The sequence below is a fragment of the Eschrichtius robustus genome, chromosome 20 (assembly GCF_028021215.1).
Source record: "Eschrichtius robustus isolate mEscRob2 chromosome 20, mEscRob2.pri, whole genome shotgun sequence".
NCBI classification, from domain to species: Eukaryota; Metazoa; Chordata; class Mammalia; order Artiodactyla; family Eschrichtiidae; genus Eschrichtius; species Eschrichtius robustus.
Genome location: NC_090843.1, coordinates 49,006,196 through 49,018,543, shown reverse-complemented (window position 1 = coordinate 49,018,543; position 12,348 = coordinate 49,006,196). Strand labels below are relative to the sequence as shown.

General features: G+C 34.7%; 1 protein-coding gene across 3 annotated transcripts in view; it reads left to right on the top strand.

The window, feature by feature from the left end:
* Positions 1-12,348, top strand: part of ATAD5 (ATPase family AAA domain containing 5) — a 40,184-nt gene that overhangs the window by 24,634 nt on the left and 3,202 nt on the right. For all 3 annotated transcript variants that reach the window (XM_068531484.1, XM_068531483.1, XM_068531485.1), the window contains exons 15-19: positions 2,081-2,257; positions 2,804-2,937; positions 3,398-3,491; positions 4,147-4,211; positions 10,424-10,604. In XM_068531484.1, the coding sequence (XP_068387585.1) occupies positions 2,081-2,257; positions 2,804-2,937; positions 3,398-3,491; positions 4,147-4,211; positions 10,424-10,604 (651 nt within the window). The remainder of the gene's footprint in view (positions 1-2,080; positions 2,258-2,803; positions 2,938-3,397; positions 3,492-4,146; positions 4,212-10,423; positions 10,605-12,348) is intronic.

The following is a 12,348-nucleotide window of genomic DNA, read 5'->3' as shown; positions in this document are numbered from 1 at the left end:
AGTAGTTGTAGCGCACGGGCTTAGTTGCTCAGCGGCATGTGGGATCTGCGCCGACCAGGGCTCGAACCCATGTCCCCTGCATTGGCAGGCTGATTCTTAACCACTGCACCACCGGTGAAATCCCAATAATTAGAATTTTGCCATTCATTTTTAATCTTTTCCTATATATAAACACATGCCTTTTTCATTTTTCTTGGACTTTATTTTTTAAAACAAATCTCAGGACCATCACATAATTTTACTCATGTATATATATTTCAATATGTAGCTCTAACTCATAAGGACTTTTTTAAAAGCATAACCACAATATCATGAACAGACCTAACAAAATTAGCTATATACCTTAATTTGATGTAATATGTAGTTTAATTTCAGTTTTCTGTTTCAAATGGTTTGTTCAAATCAGGATCCAAACAAGGTCCACGGTTTACATTTGATTAATGTCACTTAAGTTTCTTTTAATCTAACAGCTCCCTCACCGTTTCTTTTCATGTCATTTATTTGTTGAAGAATATGGGTCATTTGTCATAAAATTTCTCACATTCTAGATTTGGCTGATTATATCCTAATGGTATCAGCTAACACATTCCTCTTCCTTGTATTTCTTATAAACTGGCAGATCTGTGGGGTTGATTAGATTCATTTCAATTTTTGTGCTGGCATACATGTGTAGACGGGGCTGTGTGCTTCCTGTGGTGTCATAGCAAGAGATACGTCATGACTGGTTATCCCACTTTTAGTGATATTAAAATATTTTTAAGATTACACCTCTTTCCTTGTGGTGTTAAAATGCACTATTTTTTAAAAAAATATTTATTTATTTATTTGGTTGCATTGGGTCTTAGTTGTGGCTTGCAGGCTCCTTAGTTGTGGCATGTGAACTCTTAGTTGCAGCATGCATGTGGGATCTAGTTCCCAGACCAGGGATCGAACCCTGGTCCCCTGCATTGGGAGCGTGGTGTCTTAACCACTGCACCACCAGGGAAGTCCCTAAAATGCCCTATTTTTATGACATGATAGTGATATCCATGATAATTTTTTTCAAGCTCAAAATTTTTACTAAGTTTTTCAAACACCTATGATATGCAAGGTCTATGATAAGATCTCTGGAGATGAGGGTACAAAAAAAGAACAGTACACAGTCATGGAATTGTGCACATATGCTGGTACATAAAGAAGATCCTGCTCTGAGTCCATATGATAATAACTAGCACTTGTAAAGGCTGAATGAGGGTACTTAGAGAGGAGCAAAGGACATGCTCTGGAATAAATGCCAGGCCGCTGTTGGGCTTCTGAAGGGTAGACATCAGCCATTTGTTTTTTAACTTTGTATCCATCTTTCACAGCATATCTAGAAAAACATATCGTTTACTTGCAATATCAGTTTACTGTGGGCTAAATTGAAGTTGCACAAGAAAGTCTGTAATGTGCTCAGTATGTACCGATATCACTTTTTCTCCAGCCTCTTCTGACCTCAAGCAGATGTAGACAGAGTGAATTAAGGGATTATGAAGATTTTTGCTTCAAGAATATATGTTTCTTTTTTTTTTTTTAATTTTTATTTATTTATTTATTTATGGCTGTGTTGGGTCTTCCTTTCTGTGTGAGGGCTTTCTCTAGTTGCGGCAAGCGGGGGCCACTCTTCATCGCGGTGCGCGGGCCTCTCACTATCGTGGCCTCTCTTGTTGCGGAGCACAGGCTCCAGACGCTCAGGCTCAGTAATTGTGGCTCACGGGCCCAGCTGCTCCGCGGCATGTGGGATCTTCCCAGACCAGGGCTCGAACCCGTGTCCCCTGCATTGGCAGGCAGATTCTCAACCACTGCACCACCAGGGAAGCCCAAGAATATATGTTTCTTGGAAAAGAGTATCTTTTCCAAATGATTGGTTTTGCCTTCTCTACTGGTAGAATAACTAACAATACAGTAATATTTGACTGTAAAGAGAATGTAAGAATGAAAAAGAATTTTTATACCTTTGCCTTTTAACTGGTAAGAGTAGAAATATACTGTGGATAACTGAATCTTGCTGTCTGTTTAATTTTTAGAATATTTGTCTTTAAGTGCAATTTGTTTTTGGCAGAAAAATTAAGCTCCCCCAAGAAGGTTGTTACATCACCAAGAAAACTTCCTCCACCATCACCACAAAGTAGTGGACCAAAGCGAGTACTTCCACCTAAAACTTTGGCAAATTATTTTAAAGTGTCTTCTAAGCCAAAAAATAATGAACAAATAGGAGCACTTCTGGAAAATAATAAAGGTAAGATACTAAATTGACAGAGACCCTGATAACATAAAAATATGATCATAGTTCATGAGTTCCTATTGCTATTTATTAAACCTCAGTTACACTGAAGGTCATATATATAGGAGTACTGATACTTTGTTTCAGTTTTTTGTTTTTTTTTTTAAATTTATTTATTTATTTATTTTTGGCTGTGTTGGATCTTTGTTGCTGTGCATGGGCTTTCTCTAGTTGCAGCGAGCCGGGCTACTCTTCGTTGCAGTGGCAGGCTTCTCATTGTGGTGGCCTCTCCTGTTGTGGAGCATGGGCTCTAGGCACGTGGGCTTCAGTAGTTGTGGCGCACGGGCTTAGCTGCTCCGTGGCATGTGGGATCTTCCCAGACCAGGGCTTGAACCCCTGTCTCCTGCATTGGCAGGCAGATTCTTAACCACTGCACCACCAGGGAAGTCCAGTTTGTTTCAGTTTTGATAATGGATTTCAGTTTGAGTTTATTCTGTGGAAATATCCAGTGTTCTATTAAAAGTTGATTTTATCTAAAATATTAATGTTTTATTTATGCAGGAATCAAAAATTCTTTTGAACAGAAACCAATTATTCAGACTAAATCTACAAACACAACTAATAAAAATGTCAAAGAGTTTGGGGCTGAAGAACCCAACAGGAAAAATGCAACATCTCTCATTCTGTTTGAGGAGGTAGGCTTACAGAGGTATACATTTGTGATACCTCCTGATAAAAGCTTATTCTAAAGATTACTGTATGTTTTACTATAAAGGACTGTAAAATAGCCAAGAAGGTCAGGAATAATTGTATCTATTTGAAATTAAAGTGAATGAAACTGTCAGCCATAGAAGAATTTTTCAGGAACATGATTAATGCAATTCAGTTACTGTTTAGTGTTTGTAGAAATTATTCTGACCCATACTTATCCAATTATAGGTGACTGCGTTTTTTTGTTTTTAATGTTTGATAATTTTTTTACCCTTTTAATAGTATAAGACATTGTAAGCTTTCGGCATGGTGTGAAGTCACACTGTTCACAAATTCATAAATTCTGTCTCTATAGACATATAGTGTATCTACTGTGTATATGTAACAGATATCCAATAAGTGTATTGTTACTACATTAATATTCTAATAACCATTTGTTCTTAGGTTGATGTCATTTTTGAAGAAGATGCTGGGTTTTTGAATGCAATCAAAACATTCATGGCAACCACGAAAAGACCTGTAATCCTTACGACAAGTGGTAGGTAACCAGTGATTTTACAATTGATTACTTTTGGTTAAAATATTTGGGGAAAGCTTCTAATTTTAATTAGATATGTTCCTTTAGAAATCTGCTGGTAAATTAAGTCTGTTTTTTTCCCTAAAGCGAGGAGGCTTCTAGATCTTTGTTTTTTTTTTTTTTTTAATTATTTTTGGCTGCATGGGGTCTTTGTGGCTGCACGCAGGATCTTCATTGCCACGTGCGGGATCTAGTTCCCTGACCAGGGATCAAACCTGGGCATTGGGAGCGTGGAGTCTTAACCACTGGACCACCAGGGAATTCCCTATATATTGTATTATAACATTCTTTTCTAATATTTGTCATTGCAAATATTCAGTAGAATATCTCTGCTGTGGATTTCTGTTGGAAAATGTGTTAGACTCTACTTAGAAATTAATAGCCCGTTTGATAGTTAATGATTGTACTCTAAAAATATCGATAAAAATCATATTAATCCCAAGTGAGATGGTAGTTTAATTAAAAAGTCAAGATAGAAGTTCAGTTCCTTAATGATTTGTAATTTGCATATTTTATTTTCATTACTGATGAAATATAGAATACTTTCATAGAAAAGTATGACTAGAGAAAGTACCTTAGTGGTCTTAATGTTTAAAAATATGTTTTTTCCCTATAGATCCAACATTTAGTTTAATGTTTGATGGCTGCTTTCAAGAAATTAATTTTAACACTCCTTCACTGGTAAGTTTTGAATTTTGATCAGCATATATTATATATCACAATTATATAAAAAGTGGTTTATTATAAAATTTAGTTATAATCTTAAAATGTGGTTACTAAGGGGTATGTTAAAATTTTTGAGTTTTAGGAGACTTCTGATTATCTTTTTTTTACTTTAAAAAATATCTTTTTCAAAATTCATGTATTCAAATTTTTACTAGACTCCAGTGTTCATTAGGTCTTTTTCATAGTAACCAGTGCTTTACTGAGGTGAAATTTGCATACAGTTTAAAATGCACTTAAGTATACAAATTGAAAAATGTGAACAGAGATAAACATCCATGTAACCATCACCCAGATCAAAATACAGAACATTTCCATCACCTCCAAAAGTTCCCTTGGGTTCTTTTTAGTCAGCACTCCCCTCTCCACCAGAGATAACCACTATTCTAATGTGTATTAACTCAGATTACTTTTGTCTATTCTGAAATTTCAAATAATAGGAAACATTATGTGTCCTTTTATATCTGGTTTCTTTCATTTAACATTATGTTTTTTAGATTTATCCATGCTGTTCTGTCAGTGGAATTGTTGAATCATATGCATTATGTTATTTTTATTTGTTTAGCTTTTTAAGAGTCTGCCAGATAGGTTTCCAGTGCATGAGAATTCTGGCAAGTGTTGTCAGTCTTTTTAACTTTGGCCATGGTAGTGGTATCCATCTGTGTGTGTGCATGTTTGCTTTCTGTTAATTAGCTTTCAAGTATAGTTTATTTACAGTAAAATACACCCACTTCAAGTGTATGGTTCAATGAATTTTGACAAATGTAGTTACAGAACATGTCCATCAAGATAGAGAACATCTTTATTACTTCCAAAAGTTCCCGTGTGTGCCGTTGTGTTCTGTCCTTTGTCCTAACCCCTCGGCCCTGCCAACTACCAGTATGTTTTCTGTCACTGTAATTTTGCCAATTGTAGAATTTCATGTCAATAGAATCTTATAATATGTAGTATTTTTTACTTAGTTTCTTTCACACACCATAATGCTTTTTCAGATTTGCTCATATTACCTGTGCCAGTAGTTTCTTTCCTTCTTTTTTTTTTTAATAAGTTTATTTATATATTTATATATATTTTATTTTTGTCTGTGTTGGGTCTTCGTTGCTGCGAAGGGGCTTTCTCTAGTTGCGGTGAGCGGGGGCTACTCTTTGTTGTGATGCGCGGGCTTCTCAATGTGGTGGCTTCTCTTGTTGTGGAGCACGGGCTCTAGGCGTGGGCTTCAGTAGTTGTGGCATGCAGGCTCAGTAGTTGTAGCTCACGGGCTCTAGAGCGCAGGCTCAGTAGTTGTGGCGCATGGGCTTAGTTGCTCCATGGCATGTGGGATCTTCCCGGGCCAGGGCTTGAACCCATGTCCCCTGCATTGGCAGGCGGATTCTTAACCACTGTGCCACCAGGGAAGTCCCTTTCCTTTTTATTAATGAGTAGTATTCCACTGTATGGATATACCTTACATATATGAATATGTCTATCATATTCACCTACTGATAGACATTTGGGTTGTTTACAGTTAAACTATTATAAATAAAGCTGCTGTGAATATTCACATTGAAGTCTTTGTCTGGACATATATATTTCCATTTCTTTTACTTAAATACTTGTAGGTAATTGTTGGTCCACTAAACAGAAGAGCCTGACAATCTATTTTCTGAAGTTTTCCAATGATTTGCATTCCCACTAGCAATGTATGAGAGTCCAGTTATTTTTCACATACTTACCAGCACTTGGAATTGTCCATTTGTTTGATTTTATTCATGTTAATAATTACATATTGGTATCTCCTTGTGGTTTTAATTTGCATTTCCTAAATGACTTATGATGTTGAGCATCGTTTTCATATGTCCCATTTGCCATCAATATTTCTTCTTTGTTGAAGTGTATGTTCAAATCTTTTGCCCATTTTTTAAATCAGTTGTTTGTCTTCTTACTGAATTTTAGCAGTTCTTTTTATATTCTAGTACCAGTTTGTATTAGATATGTGTTTTGTAGGTATTTTTCCCCAGTTTGTGGCTTATCTTTTCTTTCTTTTTTTTGTAAAGAGTAGTTAAAAGTTTTTAGTTTTAATGAAGTCCAGTTTACCAAGTTTTTCTTTTATTTGTTTATGATTTTTGTATCCTATTTCAGAAATCTTTACCAAACCTAAGCTTACAAAGATTTTGTCTTAGAAGAGTTGTAGTTATAGCTCTTAGATATAGGTCTTCGATCTTTTAAGTTCAAAGTTTTGTGTGCAATAGTAGGTAAAATGTATGATTCATTTGTTTTCCCAATAGATATCAGTTGTTCCAGCACTGTTTGTTGAAGGAGTCTTTTTTTCTATTGAAGTACTTTTCAGTTTTGTCATATATCAATAGCCTGTGTACGCAGTCTTACTCTGTTCTATTTGTCCATGCAAAACTATGACATTGTCTCGGTTACTCTAGCTCTTTCGCAAGTCTTGAAATCAAGTAGAGTAGGTCCTCCAACTTTGTTCCTTTGCAGAATTGTTTTGGCTATCACATGTCATTAATTTCTCTTAATTTTAGAAATACGTTGTCAGTTTTTACAGTTTATTTTGGTGTTTTGATGGGAATTGCATTGGATCTATGCATCAATTTCGGGAGAACTGACATTTTAACAATATTGAGGTTTTTGATTCATGAACAGTTTCTTTATTAGGAGAGGGGGTTAATTTCTTTCAGCAATGTTTTGTCGTTTTCATTGTACAGACCTTGCACATATTTTGATAAATTTAGTCCTAGGTATTTAATGGTTTTTGATGTTATAGTAAATTACATTTTAAGATTTCAATTTCCTGGGAATTCCCTGGCAGTCCAGTGGTTAGGACTCTGCGCTTCCACTGCAGGAGGCCTGGGTTCAGTCCCTGGTTGGGGAACTATGATCCCGCAAGCCACGCACCGTGGCCAAATAAACAAAAAAAAAATTCCAATTTCCAGTTGTTTTTTGCCAGTATATAGAAATACAATTGATTTTTGTATCATGTGACCTTGCTAAATAAACTAAGTAGTTAGTTCTAGTAGTAGATTCCTTAGAATTTTCTATATTGATGGTCATGTCAGTTAAAACCACGTTTATTTCTTCCACTTTTATTTCTTCCTGTGCAATCTGTCCTTTAATTTCTTTTTGCCATATTCTAGTGGCTAGTGCCAACATACCTGCAGTATTGAATAGAATTTGGAGTGGCATCTCTAACTTGTTCCTAATGTTGGGGTGAAAGCAGTCATTCTTTCACCATTAAGTATGATATTTGCTGTATATTTTCATAGATGCTGTTTATCAGTTAGGTGAGAGTTTTTATTGTGAATGGTGTTGAATTTTGTCAAGTACTTTTTCTCCATCTTTTGAGACAATCTTATCATTTATCTTTTTGATTCTACTAATATGGTGAATGACATCGGTTGATTTTTTTAATGTCAGACCCGTCTTGCATTCTTAGGATAACATGGTCACGATGTATTATGTCCTTTATATATTTCTGGATTTGATTTGCTCATATTTTGTTATGGATTTTTGTATCTACATTCATGAAGGATATTGGTGTATAGTTTCCAGGCCATATGAGATGGGTTAGGACTTATTTTTTAGTAGTTTCTTTAGAGATTAAAATATGCATCCTGAGATTTGCATATTATACTGATTTACAGAGAATCTAAGAACCTTGTAGAAATATAAGTCCATTTACCATCCCTCTATTTTTATGCTTTAATTTTCAAATATTTTATGTTTACACCGTTACAAACTTGATGCAATGCTCTGTTTTCTGCTTTAGGCAGTCATATGTTTTAAAGAAATTAAGAGGGTCAAAAGTTGAGTTTATGTTTACCTATATGCTTGTAAATTTTGATGTTCTTCACTTCTTTATGAAGATCTGAGTTTTTCTTTGGTTTTGTTTCTCTTCAGCCTGAAGGACTTCATTAGCATTTCTTATAGAACAGGTCTGCTGGCAGTGGATGACATTAGATTTCCTTCAGTTTTTCCATCAGTACTTTACACATGTCATTTCATTGTTTTTTTGGTCACGACTGTTTCTGTTATGTTACATAACAGAACGTCTTCATAACGTCAGCAGTTTAAAAATTTATTTATTTTTTTGCCTCATATGTAGTGTGTCATTTTCTTCTAGATGCCTTCAGGATACTCTCTTTAACTTTAGTTTTCAGCAGTTTGCTTGTGATGTTCCTAGGTATTATTTTTCATATTTGTACTCCCTGTGGTTCTTGGATATCTATAATCCTTAATTATATATCATTCCTCCAATTAGGGAAGTTTTTAGTCTTATTTTTTCAAATTTATTTTATTTTCCTTTTCTCTCTTTATCCCTTCTGGGGATTTAATTACTGGTAGGTTAGACACTTTACATTGTCCCGCATGTCACTGAGGTGTGCTGTTTCCTCCCTAACCCCCCAGTTTTTTCTGTTTGTACTTCTGCTTTGGTGATTTATATTGATTTATCTTCGAGTTACTGACCCTTTTTTCCTGCCATCTCCTTTCTTCCATGAGGCCCATCCACTGTATTCTAATATTACGGTTTTTAGTTTTACGATTTTTATTTGCTTCTTTTTTATAGTTTCTATTTTTCTGCTGAGATTTCCTGTTTGTTCATTATAAGCATGTTTTCCTTAAGCGTAGTTTTACTAGCTGTTCTAAAATTCTTTGTTGCTAATTCCAACTTCTTTGTCATCTTGTGATCAGTCTCTATTGATTGTCTTGTCTCTGAGGTATTGGTTACTTTTCCAATTTCTTTGTATGTCTAGTGATTTTAGATTTTTATCTTGTACTTTGTGAATGATACATATACCAGTACATATTCTGGTTTCTGTTATGTTCCTCTGAACAAGTATTCTCCTGTTCAACTAAAATTCTGTTCAGTGCTTTTAGTTTTAGCTGGGCTGCTTTGAGACAGGCTCACACATGTGAAGTTCAAGCATCAACCAGTGATTTGCATTCTCCTTTATAGCTAGAATTTCTGTTTCTCTACCTTTGTGGACCTCCCCTCTCACTTTCCAGCTGCTGCAGTCATCCCAAACTCTGTCCCTTGGTTCAAGCCAGTAACACTGTGAGTTTCTATCTGAGTTTTAGCTACCACTGCTGTAGCCTGCACTCAGTCAAAAATCAGTTTTAGAAGGTGTGGTGGGGATTCACCCAGGGCCGTTTCATTTTTCTGAGTGTTGATTTTCCTTCCATTTTCTTTTGCCTTTGGTTACTCTCTTGTTCATTCAGGTAGTTGGCTTTTTATATTTTTTTGTAGTTGATTATAGAATTTATAGTTATTATCGATGGTAAGGTTTGTCTGATAGTAGGTACTCCTTTGTTATTGAAAGCAGAATTCCCAGTCTGTGGGAAGCAGAAGTCCCAGATGTGTGCAAGAATAATATGTATGTATAGAATAAAGTCAAAGATATCATAGGGGAAAATATTTTTTAATTGTCTTGTTTACTGTAATGTAAAAATGCTAGTGGTCTTGTAAAATCTGTGAAATGTGAATATAATTTTATATGTTTTAGCTCTTCAAGGTAAAAAGCTTTCCATAAACAACAATGGGAAGAGAATTGTACATATTTTGTTGTTTTATAAAAAACATAGCAATATTAATTGTACACTAACTAAAATGAAAAAAATGTACTTGGTTTATTTACTGCCAACAAATAACATGTATTTAAAATTTTTCCTTCTATTTCTTGCTTACATACATTTATTCTTTTATGCATGCATTTACATAATTTTTGAACTCTGGTTTTCAAAAATTATATAGTAGGTATTTTTCAGTACCACTGTAGTATTCATATTTATCATTTTAATGGCTGTAAAGTGTTCCATCAAGTTGTACCATTATTTAATCCTAAGGGATTTTCTTAAGGTTTAATAAAATGGCCTTCAGGATTCAGGTTGGAGGATCTCCCATAAAATTTTCCTTGCTGTCTCAGACTATATACAGTTAATAAAAGAAGTTTATGTAAATGCTTTTAATTTGGTACCATATTCCTTTATATTTTTCTAGATCAATCATTCTCAATAAGAGCTTAAGATATTGTGAATCTTAGCAAAATTTGGCTTGCTTTTTGATATGTTATTGATGTATTTCTGTTAACTCTGCAGTTGACCATGTTTCTTTCCTGTGTCTCTCTCCCTCCTACCCCCACCTCTCCCCTTCTGTCTCTCTCTTTCTCTCACTCTCTCAGCTAAATGTTGCCAGCTACCTACAGATGATCTGCTTGACTGAGAATTTTAGAACCGATGTAAAAGATTTTGTCACATTGCTAACTGCAAATACTTGTGATATCAGAAAAAGTATCCTTTACTTACAATTCTGGATTAGAAGTGGAGGTGGATTTTTAGAAGAAAGGCCATTATCTTTTTGCCGTAAGTTGATTTGTTGTAAAAGAAATTTCTGTAATGGGATCCTATATTAAAATATATGCTGTACCAAAATATTTGAAAGATTATAAAAATTTTGAGCATTGAGGTATCATGTTAATATTAAAAGAAACATACATACATCAACTTAGTTGATGAAAAGTTTTGTAAGCATTAAATGTGGGTAAATACAATTAAACTGAACCTGGAACAAATGGTTACTTGTACATTTATAAACATAGTTTCTTATAAACAAATAGAATTATATTATTTAGTAACTTCCTTTTTTCACTTATTAAAAAAATAAGTATTGGTAATTTTTCCATATGTAAATTATTTTTAAATGACTGTATTGTAAGTTCCTTTTCAGCTTCCCTAATAGCCTATAATTCTCTCTTTCCTAAGAACTCTATTATTTCAGAAATGCTTTATTTTATTTCTTATCAATCTTCAGTCATTGTTACCTAATTCAAGTCACAGACATTTACTGAGGACTTTCTCCATGCCAGGTCCTGTGTTTATATGAATAAGACATGGTTCCTTCCCTGAAGAAGTTCATAGTTTGTGGTTTCCATGCTCCATAGTCACAGTTCTGTAGTTACAGATCCTGCTCTGGGAAATATACAAATATTTAATTTTAAAAAAGGTGAAGTTCTGTAATATTAATCCCTTATTGGTTTTCAGATTAGTTCAAAATTTAATATCTTATTCTTTTGCAAAGTATTTAATTCAATTTAGGCTGGCAGTTTTAACTATTTCTTAGAAGTAAATATGATAAATAAGACATGGATAATATCCTATTTTAAACAAAATAGTTAATAACTATCACCATATTACTGGTTATAAAATGCAGTACCAAGAACTTTAGCATTATTTCTTTTCTTGAAGATCTTAAATGCATTTCATTCCTGTCTTAAAAAAAACACACAGATACACACTCATTGGAAATCAAACAATACAGAAGTATATAATGTAAAAAGTAAAAGATCTTCCCCCACTTCTTAAAGGCAGCTACTGTTAGACCTTTATCTATGCATATACAAATATTGCTACCTACTTATTTAGCAAAATTAACCAGTACTATATGTATTGTTAAACAATTTGCTTTTTCTTACCTCACAATTTATTGTCAGTACGTATAGTTCTAGCCCTCTCTTTTTCACAGCTGCGTGCTATTCCATAATATAAAGTGGATGTAACATAATTTAATTAACCATTACCTACTAGGTGACATTTAAGTCATCTTCAGTTTGTCGTTAAAGTATGCAGTGAATATCTTTTTTAGTTTTGCCAATTTAGAAGGTGAAAAATGAATGGTATCTTATTTCAATTTCCATTTCCATGATCACTGGTAAAATCGTACATCTTTTTATGAGTTTATTCGATATTTGTGTTTCTTCTGTGACTTGCCTGTGCAGTCCTTGTCCTTTTTTCTGTTGGATTGTTTTGTAAGCCCACCCCACACCCCAGCCCCACTTAACCTATGTAGAAATCGTGTTTGTATTGTACGCTTTATGAATTAGATGCATACGGGGAGAATAACAAAATGAGGATTAGGTCCAAAAAATGCCTAAGGCGACTTCCCTGGTGGCGCAGTGGTTAAGAATCCGTCCGCCAATGCAGGGGACGTGGGTTCAATCCCTGGCCCGGGAAGATCCCACATGCCGCGGAGCCAGTAAGCCTGTGTGCCACAACTACTGAGCCTGCGCTCTGGAGCCCATGCTCTGCAACAGGAGAGGCCACAACGCAT